Source organism: Suricata suricatta, chromosome 15 (genome assembly GCF_006229205.1).
Source record: "Suricata suricatta isolate VVHF042 chromosome 15, meerkat_22Aug2017_6uvM2_HiC, whole genome shotgun sequence".
NCBI lineage: Eukaryota > Metazoa > Chordata > Mammalia > Carnivora > Herpestidae > Suricata > Suricata suricatta.
This window is the reverse complement of record NC_043714.1, coordinates 60,018,633-60,038,864: the sequence shown is the minus strand read 5'-3', so window position 1 is coordinate 60,038,864 and position 20,232 is coordinate 60,018,633. Positions and strand designations below refer to the sequence as shown.

At 43.0% G+C, this 20,232-nt stretch overlaps 1 protein-coding gene across 1 annotated transcript in view; it reads left to right on the top strand.

Moving 5' to 3' along the window:
* SNTB1 (syntrophin beta 1) overlaps positions 1-15,131 on the top strand; it is a 225,649-nt gene extending 210,518 nt beyond the window's left edge. Inside the window, exons 5-7 of the mRNA XM_029923369.1 lie at positions 3,403-3,599; positions 8,927-9,117; positions 11,999-15,131. Of these exons, the coding sequence (XP_029779229.1) occupies positions 3,403-3,599; positions 8,927-9,117; positions 11,999-12,091 (481 nt within the window). The 3' untranslated portion in view covers positions 12,092-15,131. The remainder of the gene's footprint in view (positions 1-3,402; positions 3,600-8,926; positions 9,118-11,998) is intronic.
* Positions 15,132-20,232: the final 5,101 nt, after the last annotated feature.

Genomic DNA, 20,232 nt, shown 5'->3' with positions numbered 1-20,232 from the left:
GTACATGTGCTCCTGTGCGTCAGCACTTCTGTATCCCTTGGGTAAATCCCTAGCAGAGCAGCTATTGCTGGGTCATAAGGGAGTTCTATAGATAGTTTTTTGAGGAGCCTCCACACTGTTTTCCAGAGCGGCTGCACCGGGCAGAACTTAAAAAACAGAAACAATTAGATCCGCCCAAGGCATAAGGGAATTGACGTTTACTGAATGCTTCTGATGATCACTAAATACTGAATTAAGTACTTTTTTTTTTGTATTTTATTATAAAGAATCGCAAGCACGGGAGGCAGGAATTGTATTTTTAAAGTAAGGAAACCAAGGGGCGCCTGGCTGGCGCAGTCGGTAGAGCATGCAACTCTTGATCTCAAGGTTGTGAGTTTAAGACTCACATTGGGCATGGAGCCTACTAAAAAAAAAATCCATCTTGTTCATATTAAAATAAGGAAACTAAAGGTGGGGGCACTGAGGGATAGGGTAGGGGTATGGAAATAATACTGAGTACAAACTGTATGCTGGGTCTGCGCTAGACCTGGACAGATTAGAGTATTATTATTTTATGGATTTCACAGATTATTTCAGTTGCTCTTCAAAACACTACCTTATGAGGTAGGGCTTCCTAGAACATTTATCACATGGCAGGATAGGGGTCTCATGAAGGCTTTTCTGCCCCCTACACCTTATCTCTCTTCAGTTTACAGTGCAGCTGGCCAGCTATGCCCAAACACTGCAGAATTTTTTTAAGTTTTATTTATTTAAGTAATCTCTACATCCTATGTGGGGCTTGAACTCAGGATCTAAGATCTGGCTGACCCAGCCCGATGCCCCCAACCTATACACATTTTAAGAGTTTTAAAAAGGAAAAGCTAGATGTATTTCCTCAAGTAACTAAAACTTAAACACCATCAACTATAAGAACATGTTTAAGCAACTAAAAAAACAATATAATATAAACTCTTGTTTTTTTATATGTACATTTTCTTAATGAATTTTTACCTGACCCTCAATTGCTTTATAACCCATGTTAGGTTCTTGAGAAATGTTTTCTTTTTTTTTTAGCCTCACCTAGATTTTGAAATCCATGTCAACAGACAGTTCCCTTCACACTGTTCCAGATTCTTCTCTCAGAGAGATTCATGGAACTTCTCTTTTATTATTACTTCCTATTAAGGTATAATTGACAAATACAATTTAGCGTGCACAACATAATCATTTCATATACATATATATTGTGAGATGATTACCACAATCAAGGTAAATAATGCATCTGTATCCTCACATAGTTGCTTTGGTGTGGGTATGGAGGGACTAGCCTAAGATCTATTCTCTTAGCAAATTTCAAGTACACAATACAGTATTATTAAGTACAGTCACCATGATGTACATTAGCTCCTCAGGGCTTATTCATCTTATAACTAAAAGTTTGACTTTTTTCAGATTTCGCAGATCAATGATACCACTCACTAGTTGTCCTCTTCTGCCTGGCATATTTTACTGAGCCATAACACCCTCAAGGTTCACCCATGCTGTTGCAAATGGCAGGTTTCCTTCTTTCTTTTTTTAATTTTTTAAAAATGTTTTTTATTTTTGAGAGACAGAGAGAGACAGCGTGGGCAGGGTAGGGTCAGAGAGAGAGGGAGACACAGAATCTGAAGCAGGCTTCAGGCTCTGAGCTAGCTGTCAGCACAGAGCCCGACATGGGGCTCGAACCCACGGACCGTGAGATCATGACCTGAGCCGAAGCTGGACGCCTAACCGACTGAGCCACCCAGGCACCCCAGTTTCCTTCTTTCTTAAAGCTGAATAATATTCCTCTGTGTGTGTGTGTGTGTGTGTGTGCATCACATTTTTTAAATCCTTTTACCCATCGATGGACATTTAGGTTGTTTTCATATGTTGACTATTGTGAATATGCTGTAACAAACACGGGGTTGCAGGTATGCTCTTTAAGATACTGAGTGTGCTTCCTACAGACCTAGTCCCAAAATTGAATTGCTGGATCTTGCGGTAGTTCTCATTCTAACGTTTGGTGGGAACTTCCTACTACTTTCCATGGCGGCTACACCAATCTGCATTCCCACCAACCGTGTGCAAGGGGTCCCTTTGCTCCACATTCTTGCCAACCTTCATGATCTCTTCAGAATCTTCTGTCTTCAAAGAATTTTACAACCAAAAAAGCTTTTCAGCAAACCTTTTTATTCAAGGCGGCATAACAAACCACCCCCGCCACCAATGCCAGCTCTGTGAGCAAAAGAGAGCTCTCCGGAGCTCTACAGGAAGCTTGTTGCTCCAAGTCCAACAGGGTACCGTGTTTTATTTCATCGGTAATTTTGCTCTGCAGTATCTATGCTTACAAGAGGAAATGAGCTTTTGAATTTCTTTGTGCAATTTTAAATCTAGGGGTAATAAGCCCTTTGCCTAAGAAAGTCAGTCTCCCATCTCCCGTCCACCGAGTGAATAGACACCTGGAATTTCTCTGGCAAATGGTAGTGTTTCTTTCTGTACTAAAAGATAAGACTGAAAATGCAAATATCCTGGGGAGAAGTCGCATTTACTAAATTCTACTTGTGCTGTCCTGCAAATGCCTGATACGGGCGTGTCTCCCCAAGGAAGGCTGAGATACCCAGGAGCAGGAGAGATCCAAGGGTGAGCCAGCGCCTGCCCCGGGGGTAGGGCTCAGAGACTGTGATTACTCACGGTTCCATCTGGCCTTTCAGAAAGTATTTACAACAGGAGACACATTTATGCCGAGCGTGCGCTTTAAAGTCAGTGTGAAAACTGTGGTGAAAAGCCCTCTTGGAAATCCGTTAAACCTTAGGTGAAGTGCCTTCTCTTCCATTTCCCAGGAAGCCCAGCATTGCCAGTTATTCCTAGGCCTTAACACGCGTCCGTAGATTGCTGCTTCCTCAGCGGAGCACCTGGCGGTGTGCTCAGGAAGCGCACTCGGTGCACCCAGATGAGCCGAACTGCAAGGCACGCAGGGGGACAAAGGCTAAGCCGATAAACAGTGCTGTGCTCACGCCAGGACAGACTCCTGCCCAGGAACGGAATGGGGAGGGATTTACACACTCTCTAAGTGGCTCTCGCTCTCATTTTCTCAGTTCTCTTTGTGGCCCAGCGGGTATCATGGAATTTGTCTTGCGGGAATTAAAGGCATGTGATTCGACTCCTCTGCACATTTAGCCAGATGCGGATCCCAGGGCACTTTCTAAATCTCCCCGGACCCCTGGAGAGGAACTGGGTGAGCAGAAGGCAGAAAACCACGGGGGACACTGTGGTGAGGCTGGACCCCTGGATTCTAGGTCAGAAAAACGTGAGCAAGTCACCAATGTGGGAGCTTTGAGCAGGTGACAAGTCAGGTGAACCCAGTGATTTGCAGTGTGATGCTTTTTCTCTCTTTCTCAACAGGCTGGTCCATTCAGGTCCGGGCAAAGGCTCTCCCCAGGCTGGTGTGGATCTGTCCTTTGCCACACGAACAGGCACCAGGCAAGGGATTGAGACACATCTCTTCAGGGCTGAGACGGGCAGGGACCTCTCCCATTGGACGCGGAGCATAGTGCAGGGGTGTCACAACTCAGCGGAACTCATCACCGAGGTCACCACAGGTGAGCACTGCTGGCTGACGCGGGACCACTGCGCCCTCACCTCCGCCCTGGCCTCATGGTAGTTTCCCCTATTGGCCTTTTGGGCTGGGGAGAATTCCAGAAGTAAACTTAAATTCTTCCAAATTAGGGTACTGTGTGCCCTATTGAGAAGCAAGCCTGTCCCCACCTTCATTCAAGAAACGTTGGTAACCTGGAGCGTCAGATAGCGTTTTCCTACCTGTAACCCTGGGTGGCTTCCTGGAGGCACGTACTTTGGAGGCACAAAGGAGTAGGGGTCTTGTTATAAACAGCAGAGACCGACTCTGAGTAGTTTATCACAGAATAAAGTTCTTGGACATCGTGTTGGAAGCTCACAGAGTTGATTATAAAACTGGGGAACCAGTTGGTGAAATGGAGCAGGAAACAGAGGCATCTAGCTGGGGTGAGACAGCAAAGGGGAAGGCACCAGGGCCCCCTGCCCCTGGTGTGAAGGGAGAGGCCGAGATTGGACACAAGGAACACACAGTGAGTGCAGCCAAGGTCCCGCAAGGCTCTCTGAAAGGGCTAGTTAGTGGGGAGGCTGGGATAAAGAAGGAAGAGCCTTCTACACTGTGCTATTTTCTGAGTGCTCACAATGTGCCAGGCATTTCACGGACTGCCTCTCCGTGTTTTCCTTTTTCTTTTTCTTTTTAAAGTTTATTTATTTTGAGAGAGAGAAAAGAGAGAGCGTGAGTGCACAAGGGAGGGGCAGGGAAAGAGGAGAGAGAGCATCACAAGCCAGTTCCTCACTTTCAGCGCAGTCTGACTCAGGGCTTCAACTTACGAAATGTGAAATCATGATCTGAGCTGAAACTCAAGAGTCAGACGTTTAACTGACTAAGCTGCCCAGGCACCCCTTAGTGTTTTTCATCCTATGAGAAAGAATCCTATTATGGGTCCAAAAATCAATGAATTGAGGCAAGGGGTCTTTAACATTTAAAAAATTAAATGGAACAGAAAAATCAGTGTAAATATGTCTAGGTTTGTAGAACTTTTGATTCCAGGGTTTATGAGTGACTTGAGTCACAAAACGTTGCCTTATCTCATCTAAGCCTCACAATTCCCTTGCCAACCTGATTTTACAGATCTGGAAGCAAATCCTTAAGAAAGATTAAGTAACTTATCCAAGATTACACATCTCCTAAATGACAAACCTGTAACACCAGGCTGTGTCATTCTAAAGACCCTTCCTCATGGACTGTATTGTTTACAAGGACACGGATCTCACTGCTGTACCACTGGTCAGAAAACAGCAGTCCTGTTCAGGCTGCTGTGATCAAGAGTTTTCCTGCCACTCTCCAAAGTGGATGGATATACAGGTGATCGATAGATGAGAGAGAGAGAGAGAGAGAGAGATAATAAACAGATAGATACATGATAGAAACACATACATATATAAATATGCAGATATAGATAATCTAATTTTTTATTGGGCAAAGATAAAATTAGAGACTAGGAAGTAAAAGGAATCTAAGGTAACATAAGTGGACAAAGTACGTGCTGTAAAATCTTGTACATTTGCTAAGGTGGATTCCATATTAACCCAGTGATTCTCAGCATCCAGCACAACGTAGAGCTAACAATGTCCATAATGCTGTGGTTCCTGATTCTGAGATGTAAGTCAGACTGTTCTAGTTCTGAGATCTAAGACCAACCTGTCTTCCGGGTCTTCTGTGGTCCCTCATAAAGAAGGCGTATGTGACAGAGTGGCTGGTCTCCTCAACAACAGTCTTCCAGTGAATCCGACGTTGAGTCCCATAGGGCCACTTCTTACAGTGATCTCTGTTCGGCCTCTTCTATCATGATTTCTTGCCCGTTCTTTCATTTCTCTGCGTCTCTGAGCACCCAGTATAAGGTAATAGCCGCAGTGTGAGACTTACACCAGAAAGGCCTTGATTCAAATTCCAGTCCTGTTTCTTTCCAAATCTCTTACTTACTCTTCCTTGCCTCTCGTATTTCCATCATCTGTGAAAAGAAGAAAATAACCCTACGAACCACATAAGGTTGTTGTCAAGAATTAGGAGAAGTAATCCATGCAAAGGTCCTACAAATAGTAAGGGCTCACTCAGTGGTGTTATTAGTTGTTACTCTTTGATGACCTCTCCAGACCTGGGCGGTCTGGTATGCTGGCTTCTGGTTATATGTGGCTATATAAATGTAACTGAATTAAAATTAAGTTACTCTCTCAGTCACACTAGCCACATTTCCAGGCTCAGTCACTACCTGTGCCTAATGGCTACCATGTTGGGCAGTGAGATCTAGAACCTTTCCATCAGGCAGCCGGTCACACCTTACGGCTTTGTTCTAGAGGAACAGGATTGCCCACAAGACATCGTAGGTACAGCATTTCCAGACTTCAGCCACGCTAAAAACAACAAAAGAAATAAAGGTTTCTGTTGTTGTTGTTTTATTCTCAAAAGCCTGATTGCTGACCTCTACCCCCCAAGGTTCTGATTCAGCAGCTCGGGGCTGGGGCCTGAGAATCGGCACCTAATAACGTGGCAGGAAGTGGTGATGCCGCGGGGCCCTGGACCACTTTGGGAGCGACCGTGCTAGGGAGCACCTTCTCCCCGGACTCAGCAATGCTCTGAAAGATGGGACACACATCTTTTAGATGTGTGGTAGGGTTTCTCGACATTTCCTCTACTCATGCAAATGTGAAAAAGCAGATGTTTTATAGAATTCCCACTGCAGCAACTCCAACAAAATCCGTGTCTTTTAGTGATTACCCTGAAACTGATTGGTGCCCCTAAATATTTTCCATCATTGTTGGGAAACCTTTTGGGAGTGCCGCTGAAGATTTTATTTTTATGCTGAATCTCTATGGCAAGAAAAACTACAGTTTTGGATCTGCGATTTGGAAAACCTGAAAACTAAACTTAATGAAGTTATATGTGTAAATACCAGAGATTCACGCACTTTGCAATATATTCAGGAGTGTTCTAGGAAAGAATGGAGATGGCCAAAGGGATTTGGTTTAGTTTGCATTCCACAGATTTTGTAAAATCTTTCTCTTTCAATAAATTGAACTCTACTTGGACAGGAAAACATTGAGGCTGGTGGTAGACCAGCCAAAGGAAATAACAATGGATTGGGTGGACTGAGCTAGCCGGGTGGCAGAAGAGAAGAAATTACAGAAATGATCAAAGGTGCGACCCAGTTACAAATTGAAAGATGCCTGCAGGGAGTTGGGGAATGGGGCTTATGTTTTAATCAGAGCTTCAATTAACTTGATAATGTGCTTGGTTTACCCTGTGTGGGTTGAGAACATCTTGAGATAACCGATTCCATTATATAAAGGCCACAAATACCATTTGAGGTCAACCAGAATTGAAAGTAACCACAATCAGTTAATTCAGAATATCTGATGGCATAGCTTTAAAGTTCAAATATAGAGGAAGGAAGAAGAAAACCATGTTTAGAGCCCATTTGCTCACCTATTTTGCAGGTATTAGAAGTAAAGAGTGTGAAAAACAAGGATTCGGAGCGCCTGGGTGGCTCAGTTAGTTGAGCGTCTGATTTCGGCTCAGGTCATGATCTCATGGGTTCGAGCCTCGTGTTGGGCTCTATGCTGACAGCTAGCTCAGAGCTTGGAGCCTGCTTCTGATTCTGTGCCTCCCTCTCTGTCTCTGAATCTCCCCTGCTCTCTCTGTCTCTCAAAAATAAATAAAAAACATTTAAAAAAAACCCCAAGGATTCAAGATGGGAAGCCATAACTACACTGGTCCCACTCTCTGGTTATCCTAGGACTATGATGGTTCTAGAGGCCTACAGGCCTTCTGAGAAGATGCGATTTACTGAGGGGCCCTGCCCAGGACCCAGAAATCTAGTAGAGAGTGTAGTGCACCTTTGGGAAATACCAGCTCTTAGTTACAAATTGAAAGATGCCTGTGGGAAGTCCGAGGAAGGGGTATGGATTTTACCCCTAGCTTCAATTAAAAGCTGCCTCATTCCATGAGCAGATAGAGTCCACTGCTCCTTCTTCCACACTCTGACGGTGCAGTCATTACTCTGCCTCTTTGCCAAGGTCTTTCTCCATCTCCCTCTACATCCTGACTGTAAGAAAACGAGAAAGAGACATTGCACAGAGTAGAAAAAACTTGAATTTTGAATTCTGAACCACCTAAGTTGGGACACATTCTACCTGGCTGAGCTTTGCTCTTTTTTGCTTATAATATTAAGCTAAGGTCCTGCTTCAAAGTCTGTGGTAAGGTGAAATTCAGTTTGGTTTAAAAAGCCGAGCTGGGCTAATGTTGATATAGAGGCGACATAATGCCCATCTCTTTCTCCTCCCAACCCCCTTCCCCAGCAAGGAAAATGTCCTGGTTTCCATAACGAGCTTTCAGATGTGTATGAAGGTCTGAGCCAATTTACTTGCCAGGGTCTGTTAAATGTGGTGATCTGTGAGGCAAAGACCCCAATCTGTTACTTAATAACCTTTTTCAGAACACTTTGATTAGGGGTTTAAACATTCACAAGTCTTCCTAAATAGGAAGTAGGATTTGGGGACGGAGCCCCATCCCACTCATAAGCTTAGAGGGCCGGTCACTTGTCCTAAACACAGTGAGGACCACACATAAAAGCTGGCACCTGTCCTGATCAAGAGCTTTTAGGTTTGTTCCTTTGGATCAGACAGCACCTTGTGAGCGCCCCCTGGGGCTCCTGAATGCCACATTGAGAGGACAGCGCCTTCTCCATGGAAGATGCCACATTTCCTACCTGCCTGCCTGCTACACAGCTTTGCTAGGACCCAAGCTCATCAGATCATCAGAGAAAAAATTTTAAACCCACATTTCTATTTATAAAATGAAAACACGATGGTTTTTCGGGCTACTTGGGTGTGTTAACTTGGTAATATCATGGAGGAAAGCTTGTTTCTTTCACCAGCTGGTAGCCATGGCATGGGGTGTGTGTGTGTGTGTGTGTGTGGTGATGCTGATGATGGTGAGTCAGAGGTAGCTTCCCTGTAATCAAATGTCAGGTTTTTTCCGCTTGGGACAAGGCCAGCGGCAGGCCACCTGTCCCCCCGTGTGCTGTCAGAGGATCGTAGGAGGGCGAGAGCCCAGGTACAAGTCAGAAAATCCTAGCAAAGGAATTCTTTCAGCTTTTTTCCCTTGGGTTCATGGGGCAAGTTCAGATACAATATCAAACTCCATCCAGGGAGAATATTCTCAGGAGCAGTGATTGATTTTCAGCTTGAGAAGAAATGTGTGGCCGGCTCTCGGCCGAGGAGGGTTGCAAGTTCAGTGTCTGGGAAAATGGACTGGCCTCGGGGCTCACACTGCTCTGTCTCCCCTCTCCCCCTTCAGCCTGCACCTACAAAAACCAGGCATGCTGCCTGACCGTACATTACGAGAATGGATTTTCTATTACCACGGATCCGCAGGAGGGTGCCTTTCCCAAGACAATCCTACAGTCTCCCTACGAAAAGCTGAAAATGTCTTCAGATGACGGAATCAGGATGCTGTATTTGGATTTTGGAGGCAAAGATGGAGAGATTGTAAGTGTATTTCTGTAGACAGTAGGATTTCATACATTTTGCTGGGCAGCACATCTGCAATGGCTTGCAAGCATGATGCTGCCTTATGTTTACTTAGCAGCTGACTATTTACAGAGTGCTTGTAGGTTCATGTCTTGTTTGAGCCTTGAAAAACTATGATTAGATCCAATTATTTCAAAGTTCCTAACTTTCGTCTCATTTTCTGCTAGCATACCAACTAAATATTTGAATCAAAAAATCTTTTACAAAGTCAGCGTTAAATTATCATTAAATGGGGTCCCACCAACTTCAAAATGCACCATTTATTCTTAAAAAGTATCAAGCATCTCATCTAACCTTGTCCTTGTGTTGGTGTGAGATGTGCAGGGACGTAAAATGTGTGATACTGGCCAGCCAGGAGGTCTCCGAAGAGCACAGCACGTGGAAAGCACAGAGGCAGAGGGTTTAGAGGAGGGGCAGAGCAGAAGGGATGGTGGGGGACAGGGAAATGTGGTCAACAATACCTGCGTGGAGAGAGCCAGACAGGAGCCCAGAAGTTTCCGGCTAATGGCAAATAATGTCTAACAAAATTAGCAAATTTGTCAGTTAAAGTAACTTTTGGACTCAGATCAATGTAAATAGGCAATGTATTTAAATTCATGACTTGCTGTGATCATTACTGCCTCTTACAGGAGTAATATATTTCTTCAGTCCTGGAAGGGTAGGAATTTGCATGTTCTTTCTAGAAAGCAAGTATAGTTCTTGACATTCTCAGGAAGACACAGCATCTCATTTAAGCTGTTAGCATAAGGTCTTCATTTCAAAGTCACGGGCACCGCTGTTTTGGGCCCTGAGACACCACGGGCCCCACATAGCATTGCATGTCTCACTGTGGGTACCACACGGGGTCGTGAGGTCAACACCCTATGCCTGACTGCTCATCTGAACTTGCTTTCTGACAACAGTTTCCAGCCAGTCATTTCCCTAACCCTTAAAATGGATCTGCAGGATTTTATAGGATGTGTGTGTTTCAACCAGTAGTTTCAGCCCGAAGCACCAGTTTGGAGATAAACAAGTGACCGGAGCGTCCCTGTTAGTAAGAATACTTGTAGTTCAGTTGCTATCCTTTTCAACCACTCAACTGCATGCTTTTTCCTAAAGGTGAGGTTCCCTAGCCAAAAAAAAAAAAAAAAAAAGTTTCTTGCCTTATCCTTGGCTTGAAAAATCAAGGTTATTTTTGTCCGTGAGGAAAATCACTTAGGTCTAAATTTCAGCCTTTCTGAAGCCTGTAATTACAACTGACTTGGGAGATTGAGGAAGGACTGAATTTTTGCTGTCAGCGCATTCAGCTGAGAAGTGCAAGTTCACACACAGCTCCCCCAGGTCAAGTCAGCAACCTCAGGAGGCAGGCAACCCTGGGCCTCTCCTCTCTCTTTCTAGGGAAGGGAGCAGAGATGTGCTGTAGGAAATGGAATAAGTTGAGGGCTGTGAGGCCGGTATTCTCTTGGAGTCTGCAACTAACTCACCAATGGTCTTGGGCAAGTCCTTTTATTTCTTTGGGTCTGAGTCTCTGTCCATAAAAACAATGACTAAAGTGGGTAATCTTTAAGATTACTTCCAAAAGTTGCATTCTTAGTGAAAGCAGAATCCTGTGGTTAAACCCTAGACTCTGGCATCAGAGAACCCTGCATCTGAGTCCATATCTACCCTTCCCTGTAAGATCTGTGAGCTCAGGAAGTTTTATAACTTCTTTAAGTCTTCATTTCCCATACAAAACATGGAGATAATAGCAATAACTACCTCACAGGATTTTGTGGGAATTACATAAGACGGTGTATAGCAAAAACTTAGCACAGTGCCTCGCTCGTGTTTAGCACAGTGCCTGGTTTCTGATAAATACAACCCTAACTCTGCTAGATGCTATTATACATTCAGGTTGTAACTGCCCCGTAGTGTCATCGTCAGAACAGCATTGGGAACAGCTCCTCCAGTTTTCCTGCATTAGGTCCAGTGATAAAAATTCAGCCTGACTCCTGTGCTCTCTCTAGTCATGGGTTGAGACACATGTAGGCACACACTGAGTGGGGGACTTAACAGACACGTGACACACATGCTTACAACAACCCAGGAGCGCAGCACCCCGGGGACATTGCTGCCTAACCACGGGGCTTCTGCATTCCGATTCTATCTTTCTTTTGTTTATTTATTTTGAGAGAGAGAGAGAGAAAAGAGCACACAGGGAAAGGCAGAGAGAGAGGGAGAGAGATAGCCCAAGCAGGCTCTACACTGTCAGCACAGAGCCTGATGCGGGGCTTGAACCCACAAACCTTGAGATCACGACTTGAGCCAAAACCAAGATTCGGATGCTTAGCCAACTGAGCTACCCCGTTGCCCCTGTATTCTAGATTTTCACATACAGTATCTCATTTAATACTCTACCCTAACTTAGGTAAGACTGAGAAAAATTTTAAGTGACTTGTCCCAGATTATATATCTAAAAAGTATTAAAAAAAGTGTTAAAACCAATACTCAAATTTAATCTTCAATGTGAAATTTAGTGCTTCTTCAAGCTGGACCTAATCCAACATAAATAATATCACTATTGTGATACCAAAAATAAATGGTTTAGACAGTCAAGAAAGGCAACATCATTATTTATGCTACGGGTACATATAAATTTCACAGAACCTATTTCGGAAAAAAGAAGATAGATGAGATGTAAGGAAGAAGTTCAAAGAGTTGGTTTTTAAATTTCACTGGGGGTGGGGGCAAGGATTTAAAGTCATAATTGCTCCAGTTCACATTTAAAAGCAGGAGGTGTGCAGATGCATTTGATGTGCAAATTACTATTCTCTATCAATTGATTGAAAATCTCCAGAGCTGTCTTCTTTTTAAATTTCAGCAACTGGACCTTCATTCCTGCCCCAAGCCTATCGTTTTCATCATTCACTCCTTCCTGTCGGCGAAGATCACAAGACTGGGCTTGGTGGCCTGAGCAGGGGATGACTTGCCTCTGACAGAAGGCGGGCTGCTGTGTCACCAGAGCGGGCCATCAGCCCCGCTGCTCTGCTCGGTGAGCAGGGAGAGGTAGCATGCAGCAGTCCGCTTTAGATCCCCGAGTCCTCGGAGCTGCCCCACACTTCTCATCAGCTTCCCCAACTGCATGGGGGTGCCCCAAGAAACTACCGCAAGGAGTATCAGAAGCAAACTGGCTTTTTAGAACCGTAGAAGGGTAAAAGGCGAGGGCGAGTGGAAATACACAGAATAGCTTTGAAATCTTGACAATCAAGGACATGAACATTAGAACAGCGTGTGCAGATCTTAATCATACCAGTTTCTAGGCAACTGGTCCACCCAGGTAAGCAAGGGCTGACTAGATGAGGACTGGACATTTTTACCTCCCCCGCCCCCCTGTAACAATGATCCCTTGTGTTAGTGTGATTGATTGCCTCCTTCTAATGGAGTTGACTGGTGCTGGTAAGGAAAGAGAAGTGCTTCAGATTGGAAACCCACCTTTTATTTAAGTGTGAAGCCGCTGTAATTTTTTTCTTAATGAATTATCTTTCAGAGATGTAGAATGAGTCTGAAGTATTCTCATTAGCATATGCTGAGCAGGAATTAAATAAAGTGTCAGATACTGATCTGAGCTCTGAGCTGGTGGAATCTGAGCCAAAGTAGACTGTTTATATTGCAAAGCTTTGCAGAAGAGTCGCGCGCTTGGAAGATGATTAATCTGGGACTGCACTCACACCAAGGGGTGCTCTCTGAGAGCCAAGACTGATAGCTTTACTTACAGAAAGCCAATTCGGGATATGTTTTTTAAAAGATTGTCATTTGAGATTTATAAAAACATACATATCTCTCCTATATATATAACACACACACATACATAACAGCTCACAGGAGGTTAACTAATTATCCCCATTCTGTGGTTTTCAGTGGAAGTACCGAGCAATTTATTGACCCTTGTGTGTGCCTATGCATGCATTTTCGAACCAGTCACGGAGCAGCCGCACATCATTCTGGACGGTGACAGGCTTTACGCACACACCTAGCGTGATAATCAAATCTACTGACCGCGTCCACAGCTCTTAGGAATTCCAGGGAAATAATATAAATGACCCGATATTTTTCTACAAGAATATTTTCAGACACCATAGAGCATATTTCTGATTTAATGTTTTTATTTTTACCTTTCAATACAAATTCAGTAAAAAGACATCTGTATCATTTGATTTTGGAGTCCCCTACCTCAAAGCTTAAACATTAGCTCTAGAATTTCCGGTAGCATTTGTGACCCTTCCTTTTTTCCCCCGTAGTTTACACAAAGAAACGTTCTGGATTGGACCTGTGTGTTTTTGCAGAACTGTCTTTTAGCAAATACCTATGCAAAGAGCTTTTAAAAGTGAAAGGAATGCAATTTTGCCCACTGAGACAGGTGTTTATGGAGTTACAAAGTTGATTTTAGATTAGTGTTTCCCGAAGTATGTGTCATGTTTCTATAGTTCCAAAGGGCATCGACAGAGGGAGAATAAGAGGTTTGATAACCAAAACTGTGTTAAATACCGAGGTAAGAAAATGTTAAACACATTTCCTGGTTGCTGGCCTCCTTCGGGGCTTTAATGTGTACACTGAGGTTCTTCAAGGGCATCCGTGTACTGCTCCAACATTTATAGGACTCCTTTCTGTCGTAGCATCTTTCAAAACCAGTGTTTAAAAAACAAAACAAAGCAAAACAGAAAACACTTTGGTACCGCTTTAGGACACCGATTCTTCTTTTTTTTTTTTTTTGGTTTCTTATTTTAAAATGCTGAGGAGTGAAGTCCCACCCTGAATACTACAGGAAAGCTTTGATGCACTTGTAAATTACACTGCACTCTTTCATAACATATTTTCGAAGTCACTGGAATGTTGTTATACAAGAGAATTATGCATTGTAAATAACATTAAAATACATATATTAATGCCAATAGTTCAACAATATATAATCTAAGGTGCTCAGTACTACATGAAGTATGAGTTAATTACTCATAATTAAATTGCAAAGATCTTATTATATATTTATAGACAAATTAAAATGATCATAATTACAAATATTTCTTCACATAAGTTTTAGACTGATTAATATCTGGGTGGGGGTCAACAAACTACATTCTCTGCATTTATAAAAACTTAATTTAAATATTTATATTTTAGAAAATATACATTTGAATAAATTCATGCATTTTCTGAATCAAAATGTATTATTAGCAAGAAATAGACAATTTTACTAAGAGAACTGTGTATACAAATCATTTTTTTTCTTTCACAGTTAAAGTGTATCATATCTGAGTGGCTATGATGAATCAGTTTCAAATACTCACTTTTCCTCATTCTGAATTCAGCAAATTACAATGATTTTACACTGTAAATTTTAACCTTGTCTTGATGTGTGTTACCGATGTTGTGAAAGACACAAACTCCTACGTCTGGATACAGTCAATCAACTGTGTCATTTTGGGGGGAATTTGCTTTTGTCCAATCTGCTCTGTGCTCAGTCTGTTTCTTATCTGAATCAATGAATTATTGAATTCCCATTTGTCCCTTTAAGGGTAAATCAATACAAATGACTGATGTTTTAACTGTACTTACAGGGAAGCTGCCCAGTTTGCTGGTAGATGTGGTTAGGTGATCCCTAAGCATCCCAGGGATTTAAAGGCCAACAGGAAGGTAGAAAGCAATCTCTTTTCTGACTCGAACTAAGTAGAAGAAAAAAAATCAAAAATGTCTTAAAAACATCCAGGCAGAGGCATTTAATTAATTCTATCAATCGATGGAATTAAAATGCTGAAAAATGCATTCTCCTAAAATTAATGGGCGGGGACTTCCTGGCCCTTATTTTACAAATATTAGATATTCCATCTTGAGGGGAGTGGGTTGGGCGATGGAGTAACTTCTGAATGTACCTTGAGTTAAAAAAAAATGTGCCTATGTTTATAGCACTATGGATATCATGTAAACTTTATATATGAATTAAATAAATATTCACCTCTGAATATGGACTGGTTGGTGGTTTCATGGTAGCCACAAATCTTCCTCCAAGACTGGCCTTCAAAGGCACTAATGGGTGACAGGGATGCCACTAGAAGATTTGGTGTATAATTTCAAGATGGTTCTTGATCAGGGGCTTAGGGATCTTGGCTCTCATTTTAAACTAAAAATACATGGGATTTGACCTGTATACCAAGCTCCAAACACTCAAACCCTCTGTAGTGCACAGCTTGGCTTATGTTTCAATTGCTTATAATAGCTTAGTCTATGGCTGGGATGTCTTTTTACTATTTGAAAATGTAGTCGTATTAGTATTCCATTCAGAACTGTAGAATCTCCCTTTTGAAGAGACTTTAGAAGTCATCAAGCACATTATTGCCTAAAGTTTGTTTGTAATTTTAACAACACTACCTTAGTATATCTTAGAGTATATGGTTTGCTAGAAACATAGAAATATAGTGTGTATAGATCTATATATAAATGAATACACACCAATTAAATTCTTTAAAAAGTTTGTTCCACCTAAGGCCATCCCACATGTACCACTACATTGGGGAAACACTGACCTTGTAGAATATTCCACTAAACTTGGGCTTCCTTTGAACATCCCTTGCAGTATTCATTCTGCCTGAAATTGGAAATGTTGAGCTTTGGGATGGGGACTCCTTAACCCCCGAGGTGGGTCATTCCATGGCTGGATGACTAGAGTTGTTGGAAAGTCCCTTCATTTTTAGAGCCAAAACTTAGGTCTGCCTTTCAGTCATGACCCTGTTCTACCCTAGAAAACACTAAAGTCCCATCTCTTCCACATGAATGTCCTGAAGGCTGGGGCTGGTAGGCAATATAAAATGATCTGAAAATGGCTTTAAGTAGGACACCTAAATGCCTTGTTTTTATCCTTGAAGAACCAATTGGCCAAGATTAAAACTTTCCAGGGGCGCCTGGGTGGCTCAGTCCGTTAAGCCTCCGACTTCGGCTCGGGTCAGATCTCACATTCGTGGGTTCAAGCCCCGTGTCAGGCTCTGTGCTGACAGCTAGCTCAGAGCCTGGAGCCTGCTTCCGGTTCTGTGTCTCCTTCTCTCTCTGCCCCTCCCCCTCTCATGTTCTGTCTCTGTCTGTATCAAAAATAAATAAAACATTAAAAAAAATTAAAAAAAAAAAACAAACTCTCCATAATACCTAGTGGTGGAGAGTGATAGGAAAACAGGCATTTATATGCCCATGAGTTAGGTGTGCATTTGGCAATAATTCAGAAGGCATTTTGGCGAAATCTATAAAAATTTTAAAATACACGTACCTTTTGACTCTGAGAATTTCTTCTAGAGATGTAAGTAGACTAACATAGAAGGGTCATCTTTGCAGCATCGTTTGTAACAAGAAGCTAAGAAGGTCAATAATATGTTAAATAAATCTTGGCACACTGATGCTTAGAAGGCTGATCCGTCTGTAAGTGCTAATGTCTAAAAGCGAGTTCTGCAAAATGCAGACAAAAACACAGATACATAGATATGTATTCCATTTTTTTTTTTTAAGTGATTCTCAGGAAGAGAGGCACTGCCAGGGCATTTTAGAAATCTGTGGTATTGTTTTGTTATCACAACGATGGGCAGGGGGTAGGGGACATTTAGTATTTACTGAACAAGAATCACGGCTGGCAGACTTCCTGCAATGTGAGGACAGTCCCCCATTCAATGGAATTGTTCTGTCCTTCAAGATGCTCATGTAGGTGAAAAACATAATTATCTGAGCCTAGACCCTAACTACATTTTACATATGAAAACATTTTTTGACTGATTCAGTAGAGTGTGAGTTTCCTAGATGTGCAGCTACCACCTACATGGAAGGAAGACTGTGTTTTTGTTTTGCTCAGGGCATTTAATAAAACATTTTATAAAAACAAGTCACCCTTAGCAAGTGCGTACGTCCATGGTACTTGAATCATCAGCACAGAACACCTGACTACTTTTCTATGTGCCTCATTCACACTGAATCAAGGTAAAAACATTCAACCACTTTATCTTTTAGTAGCGTTGTACCCCAGCATCGCCATATTGAAATGAATATTATCTTACTATCCTATTGTCCTTTTCTAAAACTTCACCTGATAGTTAGAAATATATATATTTTAAGTTTACTTATTTATTTTTAGAGAGAGCAAGAGGGGGAGAGAGTGCAGGTGCAAGTGGGGGAGGGGCGAGAGGGAGAGGGAGAGGGAGAGAGAGGATCCCAGGCAGGTTCCTCACTGTCAGCGCAGAGCCCAATTCGAGGCTTGAGCTCCCAAACCAATGAGATCATGGCCTGAGCTTAATCAAATGATCCACCCAGGCGCCCCTAGGGGTATCGATTTTCAAACAATCCTGAGTGCGTGTAGGTTATGTTACTAGGACATATCCTATGCATCTCCTCAGATTCCCTTGATGCCATCATCCAGTGTCCTAGACTCTCAGCTGCTTACTTAACCTTGGACACCACCATAGCCAGCTCTGTTTGAACTCAGTGATCTTGCCACTTACATCCAACCCATTACTTGTTTGGAAATGCTGCCTCTCCAGCCTCCTTTCCCCCTGGCTGCTGTCAGGTAGCCAAGCTAAGGAGATGCATTCCAGACTTGGATGAAAAGCCGCACACCGCAGGGGATAAAAACTGTGTCCTGGAGTGCCGGGTGGCTCCGTCAGTTGAGCTTCTGACTTTGGCTCAGGTCATGATCTCACAGTTCATGAGTTCGAGTCCCGCATTGGGTTCGAAGGCTGACAGCTCGGAGGCTCGAGCCTGCTTCAGATTCTGTGTCTCCCTCTCCCTGCTGGTCCCCTGCTCACACTCTCTCTCTCTCTCTCAAAAATAAATAAAGTTTAAAACAATTAAAAACAAAGACAAAAAAAGTTTGTCCTGAGCAGCCACTAATGACCTGAGCTATCCGGAACTGTATAGGACTTAAATCTTTGTGGGGCCGAACAGGAGATAATAATAGGAAGAAGCAAAGCAGATAAAAAATCCTCTCCTTCCTCCTTGTGTACATCCCTGAGACACGGTTCCTCTGTACACTTTGTATCCTACGACAGTCCCTGTGCCGGGGAAGACACCTGCCAGGGGACCTCATGAAGCAGCTGCTTTGCTCCCCTGCCTTCCCCACTGCTCTTCCCTCTTCTTCTTTCCTCTCAGAGCCCTGGAATTGAACATTCCAAATACGGCATCAGCACCTAATCCTGTCATACACAAAAATTAACTCAAAATGGATCCCAGACCTAAATATAACAAATAAAACTATAAACCAAGTGAAAAGATAACCCATAGAATGGGAGAAAATATCTGTAAGTCATATATCTGATAAGCGACTAGAATCCAGAATATATAAAGACCTCTTACAACTCTGCAAGAAAAAGACAAATAATCCAATTAAAAGTGGTCAAAAGATTTGAGTGGACAGCTCTCCAAAGAAGATATGTAAATGGGCAACAGGCACATGAAAAGATGCTTGACATCAGTAGTCATCTGGGAAATGCAAATCAAAACTACAATGAGACACCACCTCATACTTCATATCGTTTGTCAAGAAGGCAAATAGTTACTATTGGAAAGGATGTTGAGAATGCGAACGCTAATCCATTGTTGGCTGGTGGAAATGTCAGATGCTTCTGCTTTGGAAAACAGTTAAAGCAAAAATGTTAAAACACGGAGTTACCATAGAGTCCTGCAATTCTGCAGCTCTGTTTGACCTCAGTGATCCTGCCACTTACATCCAACCCATTACTTGTTTGGAAATGCTGCTGAGAGCATGGAAAACACATGCCCACGCAAGGAACTTACACATGAATGTCCACCAGCAGCATTACTCATATTAGCCCAAACGTGCAGGCAGCCCGAATGTCCACTACCTGATGGTAGACAAAATATGGCTGAGTCACACAATCGAACATTTGACTACAAAAAAGAATGGAACACTGACATGTTATAACACGGATGAACCTTGAAAACCTCATGCTAAGAAAAAGCAGCCAGACACAAAAAGACACATAAATTGTATGAGTCAGCCTACACGAAACGTCCAGCCGAGGCAGATCCGTACCGACACGAAGTAGATTACATTGGCCAGGGTTGGGAAGACCGCTTAGGGTAACGGTGTTTGTGTCATTGATGAGAATGTTCTAGAATTAGGTAGTGGTGTCAATGTACTAAACTCACCGTATTATATACTTTACAGGGTGTTTATGAGATGCGAATTAGGTCTCAAAAAATTACGCCGTGGGCATGGCTGATGTATCAATGTCTCATCTAGTCTGGTAGGTGACAGCCACACCCGCCATTCTCTTTAGGACAGGTCTCTCCTCACTTTGGGTGTTACAGTGCCTATGGGGCAACACCCTTAAGATTCTTAAAAACCTTTGTTAGCTGAGAGGGTCTACTTTTAAATCATTCACTTTAAATATATTTCTACGGTCTTAATAGAGGATTACATAACCTCACCTTAGGTTTGATCTTTTTCCTTCAAGAATCCTTTGCCATTGGTAGTTGGAAGTGCGAAACCATTTCGCTTTCTGACTCACAACGTCCTCAGGCCTCAGGGTCCCCTCGAAACCCTGGAAAACTGCACGGCTCCTTGGGCTCATCTATCTTTTCCTGCATCTTACAGATGCAGCTAACAAATGGACTCCTGACACTATTTTATTTGTAACATTCTGCCTAGAAATAACCCGGATATTCCATGAGTGCATTAGGCACAGCTTCTCTTTTCCAGGTTCTTCAGGCAAGTTTTGTCAAATGTAGCATCTCTGCATAACACAGCGAGCTGGTCGGGCCCCGTGGCTCCCTCTTTCCCTCGTACAGGGACCTCGTTCTACACTCCTCACTTTGAAGAGGGTGAGCTTACAGCGTTATTCCAGCACAGGCAAATAAGCCCGGATGGTGAGGTCTCAGCTCGGGCCCTGCACTCTTGCCCATAGAGCTTTGAGGGCCCGTCAGGCTTACCCTGTAGAAAGGCAGGGCACCTGCTCGGCTGGGCTCCTTCCTCCAGGAAGCACAGCTCCAAAGCATGTGCATCTGTACTTCCACCTGCCACCTCTCCTTCCGTGAGTCGTAGCTTACACTAAGTGCTATTTGCCAGAGGTTCCC